Source organism: Rhinolophus sinicus, linkage group LG07, assembly GCF_036562045.2.
Source record: "Rhinolophus sinicus isolate RSC01 linkage group LG07, ASM3656204v1, whole genome shotgun sequence".
In the NCBI taxonomy this organism is placed as follows: Eukaryota; Metazoa; Chordata; class Mammalia; order Chiroptera; family Rhinolophidae; genus Rhinolophus; species Rhinolophus sinicus.
Genome location: NC_133757.1, coordinates 72,696,615 through 72,715,930, shown reverse-complemented (window position 1 = coordinate 72,715,930; position 19,316 = coordinate 72,696,615). Strand labels below are relative to the sequence as shown.

At 54.3% G+C, this 19,316-nt stretch overlaps 1 protein-coding gene across 1 annotated transcript; it reads left to right on the top strand.

Moving 5' to 3' along the window:
* Positions 1-8,288: 8,288 nt before the first annotated feature.
* Positions 8,289-18,741, top strand: RAB11B (RAB11B, member RAS oncogene family). The gene is made up of 5 exons (XM_019711955.2): positions 8,289-8,483; positions 15,550-15,745; positions 16,528-16,721; positions 17,026-17,106; positions 17,687-18,741. The coding sequence occupies exons 1-5, from the start codon at positions 8,444-8,446 to the stop codon at positions 17,830-17,832; spliced, it is 657 nt and encodes a 218-aa protein (XP_019567514.1). The 5' UTR covers positions 8,289-8,443; the 3' UTR covers positions 17,833-18,741.
* Positions 18,742-19,316: the final 575 nt, after the last annotated feature.

The window sequence follows — 19,316 nt, the reverse complement described above, 5'->3', positions numbered from 1 at the left end:
TGTTGTTCTTCTTTGTCCTTCAATTTGTTTTTAAAAAGTGGACAGTTTCAAAGTCCACGTAAACATGTTCCCAGGGTGGAGGGTGAAGACTCCCAGATCGCTTAAGGACAACACTGGTGATCCCCACCACTCTGACAACTGATTTTCATCTCCTTCATTTATTATTCCACAATGTGTATCATTTTTATTTTCAAAATTGTAAAACAAGGGGCGGCTGGTTGGTTCAGTGGTTAGAGCACAGTGCTCATAACACCAAGGTCGCCGGTTTGATTCCCACATTGGCCAGTGAGCTGCGCCCTCCATAACTAGATTGAAAACAACTTGACTTGGAGCTGATGGGTCCTGGAAAAAAACACCGTTCCCCAATATTCCCCAATAAAAATTTTTTTTAAATTACAAAACGAAACCCTGATTCAATCCCTCTCGAAGCAGGTAACAGAGAAAATGAGAACCCCTTCTTGATCATGCTTATGTACATGAAGCACGATTAACTTTTAAGTGTCCCACTAGCTGACAGATCTATGTGAGTCGCATGTTTAAATTTTTTTCTAGCAGTCACAGTTTTTAAAAAGTAAAAACAAACAAAAAAAATAAAAAGAAACAGGTGAAATGAATTTTAGAAATATTTTATTGAACCCAATGTATCAAAAATACTATTCCTGTTTCAACATGTGATCAATATAAAAGTTATTAATGAGATATTTGACATTGCTTTTTGAACTAAGTCTTTGGACTCTGGTGTGTATTTTATGCTTACGGCCCATCTCAATTTGGACCAACCATATTTCAAGGGTTCAATAGTCACAGAGGCCAATGGCTACCATATTTGGACAGCCCAGCTCTAGTGTGTACATTAATGCAGTGTTTTGGGTAAATTTTTCACTTTCTTTGCCACATCTGTGTAAGTTTTTGTTTAAATTTGCTTTAAAAATACATATATAAGGTGTGGCCAGTTAGCTCAGTTGGTTAGAGCATGCTGCTGATAACGCCAAGTTTGCTGGTTCAATCCCCACATGGGCCACTGTGAACTGCGCCCTCTAAAAAATATATATATATGCACACACATATATACATATACACATATATATTCAACTAATATTTATTGAGCACGTGCTATATAGCAAGCCCTGTACTAAGTGCTTGGAATACTCTAGTGAGAGAAAAGTCCCAAGCTTACTGTTAAAGCCCCTTCCATTACAGATAGGGTGACCTATAATTGACTGTCCAAACTGAGACACTTGAGAGTGAAAGGGAGTGTGCTGTTAATAATTAAGCCATATGACAGTCATAAAGCAGCTCCCAGGCATATGAGGACTTACTCAGTTTTAAAAAATGTAAACAGGGGCCGGCCTGGTGGCTCAGGCGGTTAGAGCTCTGTGCTCCTAACTCCGAAGGCTGCCGGTTCGATTCCCACATGGGCCAGTGGGCTCTCAACCACAAGGTTGCCGGTTCAACTCCTCGAGTCCCGCAAGGGATGGTGGGCAGCACCCCTGCAACTAAGACTGAAAACGGCACCTTGAGCTGAGCTGCCGCTGAGCTCCGGGATGGCTCAGTTGGTTGGAGTGCGTCCTCTCAACCACAAGGTTGCTGATTCGAGTTCCGCAAGGGATGGTGGGCTGTGCCCCCTGCAACTAGAAACGGGAACTGGACCTGGAGATGAGCTGCACCCTCCACAACTAAGACTGAAAGGACAACAAATTGAAGCTGAACGGCACCCTCCACAACTAAGATTGAAAGGACAATTTGACTTGGAAAAAAGACCTGGAAGTACACACTGTTCTCCAATAAAGTCCTGTTCCCCTCCCCCAATAAAATCTTAAAAAAAAGTAAAAAAAAAAAGTAAACATATCTCCACCATGTACGAGAAACCAATTATCACCTCCCATAAGCAGGTTAGTAAAACTAAAGTCAAAAATAAAACAATGCCAATGATTTAAAATTCCAGCTAGAAAACTGATCTGTGATCTGTGATACATAGTGGCTGCCCCTGGAAGGGTGGAGTGGGGGTTGACTGGGAAGGGACATGATGGAACTTTCCTGAGTTACAGTGATGTTCTGACTCTTAATAGAGGTGGGTTGCTCTGGTGTATGCCTTTGTCTCAGCAAGTATCCCCTTAAGATTTGTGCATTTCATTGTATGTAAGTTTTATCTTCAAAGAAAAGAGACTACAAAAAGAGCCATAAACAAATACTGAAGTCTAGCTAATGAAATGCATGCTGAAGTGTTTAGAGGTAAAGACAACTGATGCCTTCAATTTTCTTTGTTTTATTTTTAATGTTTTCCACCTTTGTTACAATTGATATTAACATTGTGTAAGTTTAAGGTTTACAATGCATTGATACATTTATGTATTTTGAAACGATTACCACAGTAGCATTAGCTAACACGTCCACACATCACATAATGCCATTTCTTTTTTGTGGTGAGAACATTTAAGATCTTTTTTAGCAACTCTATTAACTCTAATCACTGTGCTATACATTAGATCCTCCAAATCTTTAACTTTCTCTGAAATGTATCAAAAAACAAGATGATGGATGGGTGGATAGAGAGGTAGATATGTGTGTGACAAAGCAAAATACTTTTTGGGATATGAGTACAGACATATCTTCTGTACAATTCTTTCTACTTTCTAAGTGTTTAAACATTTCACAGTAAAACATGGGGAAGAAAATTCTAGCCTGATTCTGTTGCCTACTGCAGGCTCTCAGTCTGCATCCCAGTTCTGTTTTAAAAGGGAGACGAGGGTTAGAAAATTGTTCAAGAGATATGAGCCAGAGAGAGTAAGCCTCTCTCCTGGAGAGATAATAAAGGATTTTAAGAATTGAGAAAAGGTAGGACTTTCTCGGTATGTGGTTCAACGTTATTCAATGCACCACCCAAAATTATCTCCCATATCATATAGCCTGGAATTATGTGATTGCTTGTCTCCAGGACACATGTTTGAGAAAAACAGCTTCTGTCTGTGCCCGGAACCCAGCTGCTGTTTTAATGGGAGAACCTATCTTTCCACTATTCCTCTTAAGTGTTCCTTGGAGAAATAGTGGGCGCCTCTTTCCCTAGATAGGTGATCCATGACTCTTCCTGGAAGGTGCTGGCATCACTGTAGCTTCCCGGGGCCTCTGGTGACGTCCTCAGCACTATAGGCCAGACCCTCTCCAGGCTCCTTGTTGGGGGGTGTCCTGTACCAGGCAGGCTTAGAAAGTCTCCCTTGAGCCCACTGGAACTATTGGGAAGTCCCATTGGAACTAGTGGGAAGTCCCACCCAGCTTTGCCCTCCTAATTCTCAAGCTCTTGCACAAGGGCTCATCTCCCTAACCCTGTCCCTTTTCCGGCCATCACCATCTCTTTCAACACAGCTTTTTCTGTCCTTCCACTCCCAGGAACAACACAAAGAATAACCACCATGGTTGGGAACCAAACAAAAGCCAGGATGTGAATCCAGACCTGTCCAACATAGAGCTGGAGCTCTTAAGCACATCTGTATCCTAGGTGACTAACGACAGGCCACTAAAGCTCTGTGGCTTCAGTTCCTGCATCTGGAAAATAGGGATGGTTCTGTAGCGGACACTTACCCTGCCCCCCACCCATTCCTGTTCTCCTGGTACTGTGAGGATTTCAGGATTTCATGTAACGTTATGTGAAAAAGACTCAGAACAGTGTCTGGCTCACAGTGAGCACCCAATATAAACATTAGCCATCCTTACTATTAATACTATTATTACTATGAGTCATGCTGGGTGGGGCCGGGAGGGGAGCATGACCCAGTCAGGAGAAAAGGCTTCATGAGGTCAACGTGGCTTGAGTATGGTTTACAAAGAAAGATGAAAATTCTATTAAAATGGGGGAGGTGAATGGTATTCCAGGAAGAGGACACTGAAAATAAAAGCCTAGTGGCCTGGGCCGGAAGTGCAGCTCTGTCTGGGGAACCAGTGCACTGACCACCTGGCTGCACCATGGTTCTCAGGCAGCCCGGTGGTGAATGGTGGGGAGGGGTTTGGCTTCAAGCCAACTGCCCAGGAGCCTGCTGATCAAGTTCTGAGGCTCTGCCCTGGTTTGGTTTCCACAGCCTCGCCTTTTCACCTCATCTCATGTCTGGGCCCTGGACCCTACTCTCCAGCCTCCAGGGCCTCCTGGCTGTTGAGACCCATCAGGTTCTCTCTCACTTGCTGTCGTGCAGGAGACCCTGCTGGGTCTCTGCTCCCACTCCCCACACAAGAACGCAGGATATGGTGAGGCCAAAAAGGAACACCCACGGAGCCATAGGTAGGGGAGTCATACCACTATATTCTCTCTGGCGGCACTATACTCTCACTGGAGGCTGGATCCACACTGTCCGCAAATCGCCATCCACGCTTGCCAGCCCAGCCGCCATCTTCTTGCTAGCCCCCATTCTTCTCTTCGCTCCCTCCTTCCCCTTCTAGCATAGCCACAGCAGTTATATTGTGGCCAATGGCTCACTGGTTACAGCTGACGGCCAACTAGCCACAGCTGATGGCCATGCAATCACAGTTGGCCATTTACTACCTGAGCCAGCACCTGTCTATGTGAGGCCGAGAGCCTGGAAACTACTCTCTGGGGCTCCGCCCCCACACTCCACCCCTACAGGCTCTCGCCTCACAATCTACGCGACAAGCGTCTTCCGCGAGGGGACCTGTGCGAGGAGCCTGGGGGTGAATGCAATATCCTGGACACAGCCAGGCTCTCTGGGCACAGCCAGGGTTTCTCAGGGCACCACCAGTGCTTCTGGGCACGGCCAGACTTCCTGGACTTCTTAGGGTACCACCTGTCTTCCCGGACACAGCCAGGGTTTCTCAGGGCACCACCAGTACTCCTGGGCACTGCCAGACTTCCTGGACTTCTTAGGGTACCACTAGTTTCCCCGGGCACAGCTAGGATTTCTCAGGGCACTGCCACTTTCTCTGGGAACAGCCACACTTCCTGGACACAGCCAGGGCTCTCAGGGCACTGCCACTTTCTCTGGGAACAGCCACACTTCCTGGACACAGCCAGGGCTTTCAGGGCACTGCCACTCTCTCTGGGAACAGCCCGACTTCCTGGGCACAGCCAGGGTACCTTCAGGGCTCAGCCAGACTTCCTGGACTCAGCCAGGGCTCTCAGGGCACTGCCACTCTCTCTGGGAACAGCCCGACTTCCTGGGCACAGCCAGGGTATCTTCAGGGCACAGCCAGACTTCCTGGACTCAGCCAGGGCTCTCAGGGCACTGCCACTCTCTCTGGGCCTCTCAGGGTACCCTGCTGGAACAACAGCGACTCACAATCAAGGTGCTTACATATTCTCAATGGCGGCCAGTCAAGAGACAAAAGCAAATATCCCCCAGTTCCACTAACAACAGTTCCCAAACAAACAGTCAAGCGGTCCATTAAATTAGGGATGGAAGGCAATTCCCCATAGTCCATAGTCATTCACCAGGGCTGTCCTGGGGTGAGGGACGACCGTAACCTCACCCTCATCTCCCATGGAGGACTCAGCAAGCGTTACCTCCTGGGACTATAAGTCCTGCATCCGGGCTGCCTGAGCAGGAACCTCCCGGCCCACAGGGCTGCAACGACCTTCGCTTTCTCCGGCCTGTGCTGGTTGGGGAACCGTCCACATCTTTCCACCTCTCCACGGGGCTCCATCTCTGCAGCAGCTGCATGGCTTTTCCTGTGCTGGTGGGAGAACCGTCCACGTCCTGCCACCCCTCCACGGCGGTCCAGCTCTCCGGCAGCTGCTCCTCCTGGTCTTCCTGAGACTGAGTGTTCATACACACAGACTGCTCCACCGTCCTTTGGAGAGCTTTGGCCGGCACCATACCCTGCTCGCTGCGCCATTTGTCGTGCAGGAGACCCTGCTGGGTCTCTGCTCCCACTCCCCACACAAGAACGCAGGATATGGTGAGGCCAAAAAGGAACACCCACGGAGCCATAGATGGGGGAGTCATACCACTATATTCTCTCTGGCGGCACTATACTCTCACTGGAGGCTGGATCCACACTGTCCGCAAATCGCCATCCACGCTTGCCAGCCCAGCCGCCATCTTCTTGCTAGCCCCATTCTTCTCTTCTCTCCCTCCTTCCCCTTCTAGCATAGCCACAGCAGTTATATTGTGGCCAATGGCTCACTGGTTACAGCTGACGGCCAACTAGCCACAGCTGATGGCCATGCAATCACAGTTGGCCATTTACTACCTGAGCCAGCACCTGTCTATGTGAGGCCGAGAGCCTGGAAACTACTCTCTGGGGCTCCGCCCCCACACTTGCTGTTTCCTCTGCCTGAAACGCTGTTCCCACTAACTCCACCCGGACCTGCGACTCAGAGCAAATGCCACCTCCTCCGGGATGCCTTCCCTGTCTTCCTAGCTAAGGAGCTCCACCATCACATAAACCAGGTTATTCCCCTCTGTCATGCGGGGAGTCCGGCGGGGTCTCTGCTCCCGCTCCCCATACAAGAACGCAGGATATGGTGAGGCCAAAAAGGAACACCCACGGAGTCATAAGTAGGGGAGTCATACCAGTATATTCTCTCTGGCGGCACTATACTCTCACTGGAGGCTGGATCCACACTGTCCGCAAACCGCCATCCACGCTTGCCAGCCCAGCCGCCATCTTCTTGCTAGCCCCCATTCTTTCTCTTTTCCTTCTCTTCTCTTCTCTCTAGTGTAGCCACAGCAGTTATATTAGCGGCTAATTGGCTAACTGGCTACAGCTGACGGCCATCTACTACCCGAGCCAGCACTCCTCCACGTGAGGCCGAGAGCCTGGAAACTACTTTCTGGGGCTCTGCCCCCACACCCTCATTACATGCCTCCCGTTCTGAAATTATCTTGTGAGTGTTGTTTACTTGCTTCTTCCTCCTGACTCCACTAGACTGTCAGCTCCATGAGGGCTGGGATTTTGTCTTGTTCAATGGTGCATCCCCAGCACCTAGAGCGCTGTTAGTAGGTGCTTAGTAAATGCTTATTAAAGGAAGGATTAAAAGATTTTTAAACAGGGGAGGAAGACGATCTGACTCTCATGTTTTGTTTTGTTTTGATTATTAGTTTCAGGTGCTGACTCTCATGTTTTAAAAGACACCCTCTGACTGCTGGAGGTAGGCAAGCAACTGTACAGGTCCAGGCAGTGATGATGGGGCCAGGATCAGCGTGGTGGCAGGGGAAGGGGTGAGAACTGGTCAGAAATTTAGGAGGAAGGAGAGAGAGAAAATAGCAATTGAGAGAGGGGGTGGGAGACAGGGGCAGGGGAGTAAACGATGAAGAGGGAAAAGCACATGACCTGTGGCTTTGATGATGGGGTGGAGTCGGGATGAAGACAACAGGAAAAGGGGGAAGGAGGCCAAACTGGTGTCTGGGACGCCTGATGGACATCCCAGGGATGAGGTCCAGAAGGCAATAATAATTATAATGCAGTTGTAATAACTAGCACATGAGCTCTGTGCTTACATTATCCATCTCATATCAAATATTTATTGAGCACTGAGGACGCAGCAGTGATTGTGCCCAAGTCCCTGCCCTCATAGGACTGATGATTCTGTTGACTTGGGATAGAAACTAAACAGATTAATGGACCAAGAAAGAAATACATACTTTAAGGTTAGGTAGTGATAAATCCTAGGGCAGTGTGTGTGTGTGTGTGTGTGTGTGTGTAATAAAACAGGGTAAGGGGCAGAGAAGGGGAGATCAAGTTGGACAAAGTCTGATGCTCAGTAAGAATTTATAAATATTTATTACACAAAGACTTAATGACAGAAAATGGATGGTTGAGTACGTTTAGGTAAATGATCCATAAATATACTCAAAAATTTCAATGAGGTGTTTCTTTCCTGTTATACAGAAGAGGGAAACTGAGGCAGTGGGTTGACATAATGAGTCACTTACATATGAATGAAAACTGCAACGGACAGAGGAGAGAGGACCTCTAGGTTGAAAAGACGCCGCGCAGAGGACCCCCGGAAACGGTCATTAATTGGGGTGGGGGAGGGGGCCCAGAGCGGCACGCATTGACCTATGACGTCATCGGGACGTTAAATAGCGTAACATCACCTGGACGTAGCTCCATTTCCCTTCCTGGACAGGTCCTGTTAGTCGGGCCCGGTCTGAATCAAGCCTCTTATTGGCTATTCGCTCTGTCAATTTGTTTCATTCTTCCAGTCTTCCGCCTCCTGAGTCCGCTTCTGATAGGATGACGCGACCGTCACTTCAGAAAAGTCCGCATTCCTTCCGCCTTTCTCCGGGAGACCGAGGGCAAGGAGGGTGGATCCCAGTCTGCGCCCACCTCGGGTGCTCTGTTTCCACCTCTGATTGGCTCTTCTGGGTGCCGGTCGCTACGCCACTCGCCGTTGATTGGCCATCTGGCAGCCGCTCTGCGCGGCACCGGCTCCGCCCCCGCAGGGTGTTTGTGGTGGGGTTGCGGAGTCGCCGATCCCGCCGGAAGCGCCAGGACAATGGGGACCCGGGACGACGAATACGACTACCTATTCAAAGGTAAGGCCGGTGGGGTACAGACGGGCGAGGGGGCGGCGGCGAGACGGCGAACAGGCGGGCCGTAGCTGCCCTCCAGGCCGCTGGGCCTCGGCCGGAGCCCGGAGCTTGGGGCCCGGCGGGTCAAGCAGCCGGGAAGGCCGGGGCAGCCCGGGTTCGATCAGCTTTGTGTGGGGGTACGACACCATGCGGAGCGGGTGGCACAAAGAGGCCTGAGGGCCCTGGCTGCGCCGAGGCGGGGCCGGAGCCCAGAGGGGGTGGGTCCCAGAGCGAGGTGGGAGAGGCCGTTAGGGGCGGAGCCCCTGGAGGGGGCGGGACCGCTTAGCGTTTGTCAGGCCGGGTTGGGTGGAAAACTCCATGGGGTGGGGGCGGGGCTAAGACGTGGTGGGCGTGTCCAATAAGTGGGCTGGGCGTTTGGGGCGTTACTCTTCAGGGGGTGGGCGGGAGCAGACTTGATTGGTGACTGCGTCTGGGGGCGGAGCCCGGAAGGGAGGGGTGGATAATGTGTGTTGAGGTGTGTGGTGGAGGACACTGGGTTGGGTGCGGACCCTGGGTTTCATGGAGGGGCGCCTGGTGGAGGGGACTGTGTGTGCTGGACCCAGGTCTGGTCGTTAACAGTTCTCTCTCTCATAGCTCTTAGAACTCTTAGTAACACTACCCAAAGTACCTGCAGTTTTCTAAGTACTTTACACACCTGAATTCATTGAAATTCTCACCACAGCCCTTTGAGGTCAATATTATTCAGTCTGGAAACGGAGGTCCAGGGAGACAAGACAAGAACACAATGAATAAGTGTTGGAGCAGGATTTGAACCCAGGCCAGCTGTGAGCTTTACCACTTAGGGAGTGTATCGGGGAGCTTGCACCCGGATCACGGAGTGGGCTGTCAGACCGCCTCCCCCAACACATGCGCGCTGATGCCTCAGGTCTGGGCCAACCTGCTGGATGATTTTCCCTGCCGGAGGGACAGAGGGCTCTGGGAGCCTCAAGTAAGGCCTAGGTAGGTCAGGCAGCCATTGCTGGCCTGGGGCCAGCGGGAGAGCTCCTTCACCCTGCCTCATAAGCTAGGGAGACTCACCACATGTCGCTGGAGTCCGTCTCTCAGCTGGGCTGGTTTAGGGGTCACTGGCTTCACAGCACCTTCTGTGCCAAGCTGGACCTCTGCCAGGTCTTCTGCTGTCGGTGCTGGGCTCCCTGGCTGACAGTGGCTGCCCTTGAGAGCTAACTCCTGGGCCCATGCAGGGTATGTTTGCTCTGCTGCCTGTTGTGTGAGGGTCTGCCTCCCACACCAGCTGTTGGCATCTTCCACTCGCTAGGGGATCCTGGCCATCCCTGGGAGTGCTCCTGGGTCTGGAGCTAGCCTCGGCTGACCATCAAGCATCTAGGGGCCTGGGGACGTTGGGGATGTGGAGAGTGAGTGGAGCACTCCCTAACTGGGATATCCATGTGTTGAAAGGCTACTGGGTAAAGGGAGTGCCCATGCAAAAAGCCCAGAATCCTCGCATAGCACTGTGGGGTCTGGGAACGCCTGCAGGTTGATATGTCACTGGCAGAGAAGACCGTGTGGTCAGCAGGCTTCAGGCTAAGGCTGTGGTGCTGACTGAGTCTTGCGGTGTCACCTTAGAAGCAGGGGAAGCTCTGTCAGGGCTTTTGGGACTGGTGACAGGTGGTCTGGACTCTAGTCCTGCTGCAGCTGGTGCCTGTCTCTACTCAGCTTGCTCTGAGGCAGCTGCTCCCAGGTCAGGGCTGGGCATCTGCCTGGCTGTGGCATTGCCAGGGCAGGGGGCATTCCCTGCAGGGTTCTGTGGTCATTCCTGCTTGTTATTTTCAACTGTGTGCTGTTATAAATAACCCAACTCCAAATGTTTGCACTAATCATCTTTTACCCTTTGGGTTACTTCCTTGAAGTATGTTCCCAGAAGTACCGTTACTGGGTCAGGGGCAGTGGAACAGCTGTGTACTTCCCAGGACTTGTCTCTAGTTCACTTCCTGGAAACACTAATCTGGCTTCTGGGACAACTGGCAAAGGGTGCCTGCCTGCCCTGCAGCTCTACCCCACTGGCCTCCCTTTCTGAGTCCAGCAGGTGCCCTGCTGACCTTCTCAAGCCGGGTTGCAAGTGAAAATCTAATCCACAAGGTCAGGGTTCCTCTAACTGTGGTCCTCTGAGCCCTCCCCTTCATAGTTACACCTTGTCCAAGGACCCCCTTATTATCCCTTAATGTTTGTCTTCACATTCACTCAGGTTTTCACTTCCTTAAATAGGAAAAATAAACTCTTATTTGACTTTGTCAGATAAAGAAGGGAGGAAGGAAGCTGCTACCATCACATCACTTGCCCTAAATATGTCAGGTAGACAAAAACATGACTGCTGCACCCTTCCGGCCCCTCCCGAGACCCTGTGGCCTGCAGAGGGTCAGACCTGGATGTTAGAGAGACGTCCAAGACACAGCTGCACCGGAAGGGTTAACAAGGGCCGACTTTCTCCCCAGCCCTGCTGCCTGGTGTGGGGATCCCTTTAGGAGAAAAGGGGATAGCCATCCTTTCGCCCGCTACCCTGTGCCCAGCCTTCCCCAGGCTTTGGTCACCTTCCCCTGTCCCTGCGCTGGGCACAGGGAGGCCAGACCTCTCACTTTGGGACACTGGCTGCCCCCATCCAGCCCTCCCAGCAGGCTTGTTTGTTTTGGCTGCCACATCGCATGTTGGCTCCCCTGACCTCCATGGCCAAGGCCAGCAGATCCCCCGGGGTGTTTTCCCCATGTGGTGGTTATTTTCCTCTCTGTACATTCCCCGCTTCCCCAGGAGTGAAGTTGTTTATTTGTACCTAATTTTAGGTTCTCACATTTATCCTGCTAACATTTTGTCCTGTCAGCTGTGGGCCATTTTCTCAGCCTGACGATCAGTCCCTGGGGACTCCCCGACCTCTCCTCTGATAGACCGGGCTGCAGGGTCCACAGTGGGAGGAGCATTGGTGTTCTCAAGGGCCACTGAGCCTTCCCAGTGCCTCCAGCCACTCACCTGGCCCATGAGGTGGTGATGTGGGCTGCTTGCACGGTGGCCCAGGACCCTGTCCTCTGGTTTGTGTCCACCCCGGCCCCATCTGTGAGTCCTTCTGGGAAGGGGCGAGAAGAGAGTGGCAGCCGGCTCTGGGAAACAGGCCAGCCCCCGTGCTCACCTCTCTCTCTCTGCCAAGTGCTCCCGAGGCAGCCTCCTGGCTCTGCAGCCTGGGCGGAACCCCATGAGGCCCACTGGTCTAGGAACTGACTGCACCATCTCTTCTCATTGCGAACAGCAGCCCTGCCTGTGCCCCAGCTATGGGCACTTCCCCTCTGCTCGCTGATTCCCCTGGGAATAGTTGTGACAGGATTGCCCCCAAGGGCTGGTCCCTGGGGCAGTCAGGGCCACTTCCTGGAGCAGTGGTGAAGTCGTGCTCTGCCTGGAGTAGGGGAGCCTGCCCCTCACTCGAATGGCCACTCAGTCTGCCTGAACCTCAGAGTGTGGGCCCCTGGGGGGCCACACTGCCATGGGGTAGGCCAGAGGACCCAGGCCTTCAAGAGGTGCCAGCTCTTTGTTTTTGCCAACTGCGCCTGCCTGCCCTGCCAGCCAAGTGGCCGGTCCAGAGAGGCCATTTCCTGGCCAGTGATGCCACTCATTTCTGTGGAAATGTTGGGGGCCTCAAGGGCCCTTTATTTCCCCAAGACAACAGATCACTTGTGCCTTTGACAATGCTGTTCTCATTCCCAGAGTGTACCCAGGGCCAGCCCGGCCCCTGCCCTGCTGGCCACCTCTCTGCATCGGGCACCTGTGCCAGGAAGTGCCTGGGCTGCCCGGCCTTCCCGACATTCTTCTGGGCAGTGGCTGGTGGCCCTCGTCCTGTTTTGGCCTCCCCTGTTCTCACAGGGTGACCTTGGGCTGGAGGACTTGGTCACTCTGGGTTGAGTGTCGCCAACTGTACATGGGGAATGATAATATGACATTTGTCTCTAGGGTGGCCCGAGAACTCAATAATAAAGCCATTAGGACTGGGCCTGGCCTGTGGGGCTGAGGACATTGTTGGCTGGGCCAGGTCAGAACTAATGGGGCTAAGGAGACCCTGACACTGGGACAAAGCTGGGAAGGAAGTGAGAGGTGGGGGATACAGGGCAGAGCCCAAAGGGACTCTCCTCATTTCCTGTTCTGTTCCTGAGGATGTGAGAACTGTGAAAAGACCTCACCGGCCTTGGCCAGGTTCCTGTGGCCACCATGGGAAGGAGGTGAGGGGTTGGGGGTGTGGATGGTGGGCCCCACAGTCAGTCCAGCCTGGCCCTACATGGCCTGGGAGTCGATTTGGGGCCCAGCCAGCATGGTTGGGAGCTCTCGGCAGGCCCATATCCATCTCCTCCTGTTTTCCATGTGTCTCTGAAGTCAGGACACTGGTCCTGTCGTCACAGATCTTGTGGGCCAGGCCACATGGTGATTTGGGGGAGAAAAGTGGCCTGAACCGAGGGGTTTTGAAGGATGAGCAGGAGTTTGCCAACTACTCCAGGGGGTCAGGATGCTCCAGGTAGTGGGATAGGAAGAGGCTGAACTCAGACCTCTGAGCTCAGCTCTAGACCCAGAAAACGTGGGTTCAAATCCTGCCAGACCACTTTTCAGCTGGGTGGCCCTGGTGAACACAGTTGAGAAGTGGGAGCAAGCCTGCGCAGACCTCTGCTCTGCCACTTTCTGCTCACCATGGGCCTTGTCTGAGGCCCTTGTCTGTGCCTCAGTTTCCTTATCTGTAAAATGGGCTACATGAGGCTTCTGTGAGGTGATGAGAATCAAAGGCTTTCACAGCACAGATTCATTTTTAAGCGTTCTTCTTGTTCATATTGTTCTTGGCTCTGAAGCAGCCAGTCCAGAGTGTGGTGGGTCATGGGGCTGCCTCCTCCACCGTTGCCTGAGAATGGTGACCTTGGCATCCTCCAAGTGAGGGAGGAGGTGGGCCTGGGAGGCTCCGTAGCCACTTTATCATTTGTTTGTTCACTCTGTCTTGTGTGCAGGGCCCTGTGCCAGACCCTGGGGATACAGCAGGGAACCAGACTGTCCGAGCTCCCGCCCTTGAAACAGACTGGCAAACAACAAATAAGTGAAACCTGGCCAGTGTGAGAGGGTGGGGAGAGCTGTGAAGGAAAGGCAAGGCAGGGGAGTGGGGAGTGTTAAGAGGACAGCAGGGAGGGGACACATGCCACACAGAGGAGATGAGGGTGGGAAGCAGGTGGGTTCCTGGGGAAGAACATTCCAGGCAAAGGGCAGCTTGCACCTGCACATTGCTGAGTCCCGAGGGAGCCCATGTGGCAGGAGGAAAGTGAGTGAGAGGGAGAGAGAGGAGGTGAGGACAGGGAGGGGCAGGTCGTGCAGGGCCTTGTGGGCCAGGGGAGGACTTGGGCTTTTACCCCGAGGGAGGGAGGAGTCTGGAGGGATGTGGGTGGAGGAGGCGCAGGACCTGACTCAGGTGCTCACGGGCGCCCTCTGGTGGCTGCAGAGGGGAGAACAGTTTCTTGGTTGGGGATGAGAGTAAACTCGAAGACACCAGGGAGGAGGCTGGCTCAGCAATCCAGGGAGAGATGGTGGCGGCCTGGATTAGGGTACTGGCAGTGAAGGTGGTAAGAAGTGAGGGTGAGGGCGGCCAGATGGCTCAGTTGGTTAGAGCGTGAGCTCTGAACAACAGGGTTGCCAGTTCGATTCCCACATAGGATGTTGGGCTGCGCCCCCTGCAACTAAAGATTGAAAACAGCAACTGGACTTGGAGCTGGGCTGCGCCCTCCACAACTAGACTGAAGGACAACGACTTGGGGCTGATAGGAAAAACACACAGTTCCCCGATAAAAATTAAAAGAAAAAAAAAGAAAAAAGAGGGTGAATCTGGATACACACACATAACAGTTTTAATTGAGGAGAAACTTTTTATCAGGGTTGAGGGTGACCAAGCCTGCAGCCACCTGGCTCTCCACTGAGCTGAACCACCCGCAGTTCCAGAGCCCAAGACCCACACTTGAGGGTCCATGTGGTTCAAAGCTGGGGTGTCTGGTCAGGCTTCTATATGTTCCATCTGCGCCGAACATATACCTATACATGTGTGCGCACACGCGGATATAAGTCAGCACCAGTGTGCCCTGGGTGAGGATGGCCCTCCAGAGCCCAGACCCTTCCTGGACCCCTTCTCGTGGCCCCACCCTTAAAGGGAGAAGACGGACCAGGCCTGTTCTGCCCTTTTCAAGAGGGCTCTATCCTGGACGTCCCTGCAGGGCGGTCCAACCCTGCGGTTGGGATAGGAGGGGTAGCAGGCTCTGTCTCCTCCAGGCTGCGTCCAGAGGGCACATTCCTGTTTCACGTGGGTGAGTTGGCTGTGCTGGGTTGTATATTGGTTTGCTTGCAGCAGCTTTCCCATGAGGAAGCAGCTGGGTGGGCATGGGACGTGAAGCTTCTCATTTGCTATTACTTGAAATTCCAGAGCCAGACCCTTGTAGGTAGGAACCTAGTGGGACAATAGTAATAATACCTCCCCCACCTGTCTTAGCGGGCTGGGTGCTGGCTGAGTTCTGACCCGCAAGTTCTTGTGTCCCCTTCCTTGAGGTGACTCTTGTTCCCGTCTTTCTCTTCACCCTTGTGGAAAAGGCAGCCCAGAGAGGTTAAGTTAGTTGCCCAAGGTTGCCCAGCCTGGGAGCTTACTCCGGCCACCAGATTGCAATGGAGGTTTGGGGTTTGATGGATCCCCTGCCTGCTGGGATGCCTAGGTCCCTGTGCCCCAGCTGGGACAGCCCTGCTCTGAAGGATCAGACACAGGGAGGGGTATTGTGCTGTCTACAGTGGCTGTGTTTATGGAAGCCCGGAGCTGCTGTTGGCTTCTGCACTGGGAAATGTGGTGCGTCTGGCGTGGGGCTCCAGGACATCTCTGACTCCATCTTGTTGTGGGCTGTCACGTGTCTGTAGCACCCAAGGCAATGCTATGAAGGCTCTGTGGGTGGACATGAGTGGCTCATGGGTCTTGCCCTGGTGGTGCTGCCCGGTCTGGACCATGGAGCATCACCTATGTCCCTTGTCGTCCCCACAGTGGTGCTCATCGGGGACTCGGGCGTGGGGAAGAGCAACCTGCTATCCCGCTTCACCCGCAACGAGTTCAACCTAGAGAGCAAGAGCACCATCGGCGTGGAGTTTGCCACCCGCAGCATCCAGGTGGACGGCAAGACCATCAAGGCGCAGATCTGGGACACTGCCGGCCAGGAGCGCTACCGCGCCATCACCTCCGCGTGAGTGGCAGGGTTGAGGAGATGCGGGGGCCGCGGGCCCCAAAGGGTGGGTGGGAGCTGGGCAGAAGAAGAAGGGGAGAGCACAGCCTCGACAATAGTTGGCCCAGCAGCTGTGGGACCCTCAGGACCATAATGCGACCCCTGATGGGCATGTCCCACGGCCCCTCTGACCCTGGAGTCCCTCTGAGGCACTGCAGTTTTGCTGGGTGCTGGCTGCACAGTGAGGGCTGTTATCGGGGCCTGGTGTGGGCCTCTTCATCCAACCCGCTCCCCAGCCCTGCCTGCTCAGCCCACCCTGTCTGGCCATGTTCCCAGTCTTCCCTTACCTCCCTGTGGCCACCCAGCCATCAGGACCTACTCGAGCTGCTTCCTCCTAGACCTGTCCAAACCCCCGGCCATTCTCCCATTTTTCACGTGCTGTCCTGTGGATGCCCTCCACTGAGGCCTGCTCACCTCCCCATCTCCATAATCCCTCCAGGTTGGGCCAGGCCATGACAGGCACAGAACTTTGCCCAGCAGCAGCCCTTTCCCTGCACGGCACTGTTTCCTTCTCCCTTCTGTGTGGCTGAGTTTGTGGGTGTCTTCTGTTTCCAGGCCTTAAACTCCCTCCTCAGGCCCCCAGAGTCCTGGGCTGAGTCTGGGACGGGCGCCCTCCTGTGAGGCCGGGATGGCTGCCCCTCAACTGGCTCTGTGCGTGGGCCCTGAGCCGCTGCCCGCAGAGCCTGGGTCTCTGTGGGGCGCTAGCAGGCAGCTCACACCTGGGCCCGGCCCCATCCCCGCAGGTACTACCGCGGCGCAGTGGGCGCACTGCTGGTATATGACATTGCCAAGCACCTGACGTATGAGAACGTGGAGCGCTGGCTGAAGGAGCTGCGGGACCATGCTGACAGCAACATCGTCATCATGCTGGTGGGCAACAAGAGCGACCTGCGCCACCTGCGGGCCGTGCCCACTGACGAGGCCCGTGCCTTCGCAGGTAAGTGCCTGCCAGCTAGAGGAGAGGGCTTTCACTTCGGCCAGGGCCTCCCGCAGGGTCCAGCTCTGACAGCGAGACTGACTAAGGTGGCGGAGAAGTATTTGGGGGCAGTCAGTCCTCTCTAGGCCCCTCCCATTTTCCCTTGGCTTCAGTGCCAGCCTCCGCACCAGGAGTGGGCATCTCGGTCCTACCCCTTTGGGCCCAGCCCTTCATTTCCTAGGCCAGGTGCAGCAGGCAGGGTCTCCAAGAGCGTGCAGGGGAACACCACGCTCCACTCACCTGGGCAATATTCTTTCTGTTCCAGAAAAGAACAACTTGTCCTTCATTGAGACCTCAGCCTTGGACTCCACCAACGTAGAGGAAGCTTTCAAGAACATCCTCACAGGTGGTTCCAGGGCTGGCAGGGCCACAGGAGCCCCTCCGGGCCCACTGAGGGTGGCATGGGAAGGGCACCAGCCACTTTGGTCCCATGCTCCTGCATGCAGCCCCTGAACCTTCATTCTTTAAACCTGCCAGTCAGTCTGGACAGGAGGACAAACATGTCATGTTCCAGGAGGTCAGGGGATCCCACCCCTGCTGGCACTCAGGACCCAGAGACCCCCCCCTGGACTCAGCTCTGGTGGGTGGGTCCTGCCATAGCTCCACCAGGGCACAGCCAGCTGGGGAGGCAGGTGGCCTCAGGCGCAGAGCCCCTGGACTTCTGGGAGTGTATTCTGAGGAGGAGGCGGTATCTGATCTTCAAGAAGAGGCCTGGGCTGGGGGGGACCTCTGTGACCAGATGTGTTCTGCCCTTGCTGAGTACACAGGGGGAACCCTTGTGTCATGGGGGCAGGTAGGGCACAGTAGGGTCCCTTGGGCGGGGCCCTGGACACAGCCCCCGGGGCACTACCCAGGGGAGGTGGCATCCAGATGAGTCCTACAGGCAGTCACTGCAGGCAGGGCTCACCCGCTTCCCCTCATTGCAGAGATCTACCGCATCGTGTCACAGAAGCAGATAGCAGACCGCGCAGCGCACGACGAGTCCCCTGGCAACAACGTGGTGGACATCAGCGTCCCGCCCACTACCGATGGACAGAAACCCAACAAGCTACAGTGCTGTCAGAACCTGTGACCACCCCGCACCTCACCTGAGTGTGCGTGCACGTCCTCGTCCTCTGCCCACCCCTCACCGCGCTGTCCTCCCTGCCCTGACCCTTTCTGTCCCTCCGTGACTGGTTCCCACCCTCCCACTGAGCTCTGCACAGCCAACTGGGTCTTTGGAAGAGCAGGAGTCAAGCGACACCTCCTGTCCCCCCCCCAGGAAAACCCAAAGCCCTGGCTGCTGCACCTGCTCTTCTTGGGTCCCACTGGGCTTCTGGGCAGGGCAGAGAGGGTGGCCCGATGGACAGGGCCAGCCAGAGGCAAGAGGATGGGCATGCTGAACAGGCTTCTCCAGTTTTCCACAGCAGACTCCAGGGAGCATTTGCCTCCCTCCCTCTCTGGCCAGTTGGCCCATCAGGCCTCAGTCCCCACCCAGAAACCCCCTATGGGCTGAAGCCTGAAGAGTATGTGACCCGGGGGCCGGGTAGGCAGACACAGGCTCCCGGCACCCCACTCCCCACGCACAGCCAGCACCGGCACATGCCTTTGACCTCCAGCCTCTCCCGTGCGTGCGTGACTCCAGCTCCTGCCTGCAGATTTATGCTGGGAGAAGACCCCCCTCCCTTCTCCCCTCCTTTTTGCACGCAGCGCGCTCCCCACCCTTCCCTGTGCCCTTCCCTCTGTCTTGTCTCCCTGTCTGGTCAGGAATCTATTTGCAAGTGAAGCAATATCTCCGTGTTTTGTATATACAACTGCTCTTGTAGCCTTTCGTTTTTTTGTTACTGTAGAGAAACAGATTCTTTATACACTTTGTAAGATTGACGCCAAACCCCAGCTCTCGGATCTCTTATTCTCCCTGTGGCCCGTCCTGCACTGTTGCCCGATGCCTCATTTCTCTGGCCCATTACTAAAATGTATAATCTGACTTCCTGGACAGAAACTTGCCGCTGCGCCTTTGTCTTCTTTCTCTATTCCAGATGGCCCCCCCTGAGCCAGGCCCCTCCCTGCTCATGCCCTGCGGTGGGCTGCACTGCCCTGCTCAGTCTTATAGGGAGCTAGAAGACCAGGCCTGAGCCCCGCCCAGGACCATGCAGAGGCCTCTAGGAGCTGACCACAGGGGTCTCGGGGTCGCTAAGGATGGGGTGGATCCTCTCCAAGCTGCCCCTGTGGGGGAGGGAGGGAAGGCTGGGGGTTGACATTAAACTCTGGCCCTAGACCAACAGCGCTAAGACCTGAGGACAGTCCTCCAGGAGGGGAGGGCTGCCCACTGCTCCCGACTTCCAGCCCTTGGGTAGACTTCTCATTGCTTCCATCTACTCCCCAATTGGCCACCACCTCACCTGGGGTCCCAACAAAGACTGGCAAAGGGCTGGCCCAGGAGATGTTGGCGATACCAGCCCCATCCAGCTCTCTGCATCTCCATCCTAAACTGACCGTCTGACCTCTGAGGAGGACCCAGCTGGACGCTGGTGATGGGGAGGGGAGATGAGCTGGGGTTCTGCTTTTCTGTTTCTC

Bases quoted from the DNA above. Each gene is read 5' to 3' on its own strand.
- RAB11B (XM_019711955.2), top strand. From the start codon at position 8,444: ATGGGGACCCGGGACGACGAATACGACTACCTATTCAAAG. The intron at 15,746-16,527 runs GTGAGTGGCAGG...CCATCCCCGCAG, and splicing joins TACCGCGCCATCACCTCCGC to GTACTACCGCGGCGCAGTGG. The intron at 16,722-17,025 runs GTAAGTGCCTGC...TTTCTGTTCCAG, and splicing joins CGAGGCCCGTGCCTTCGCAG to AAAAGAACAACTTGTCCTTC.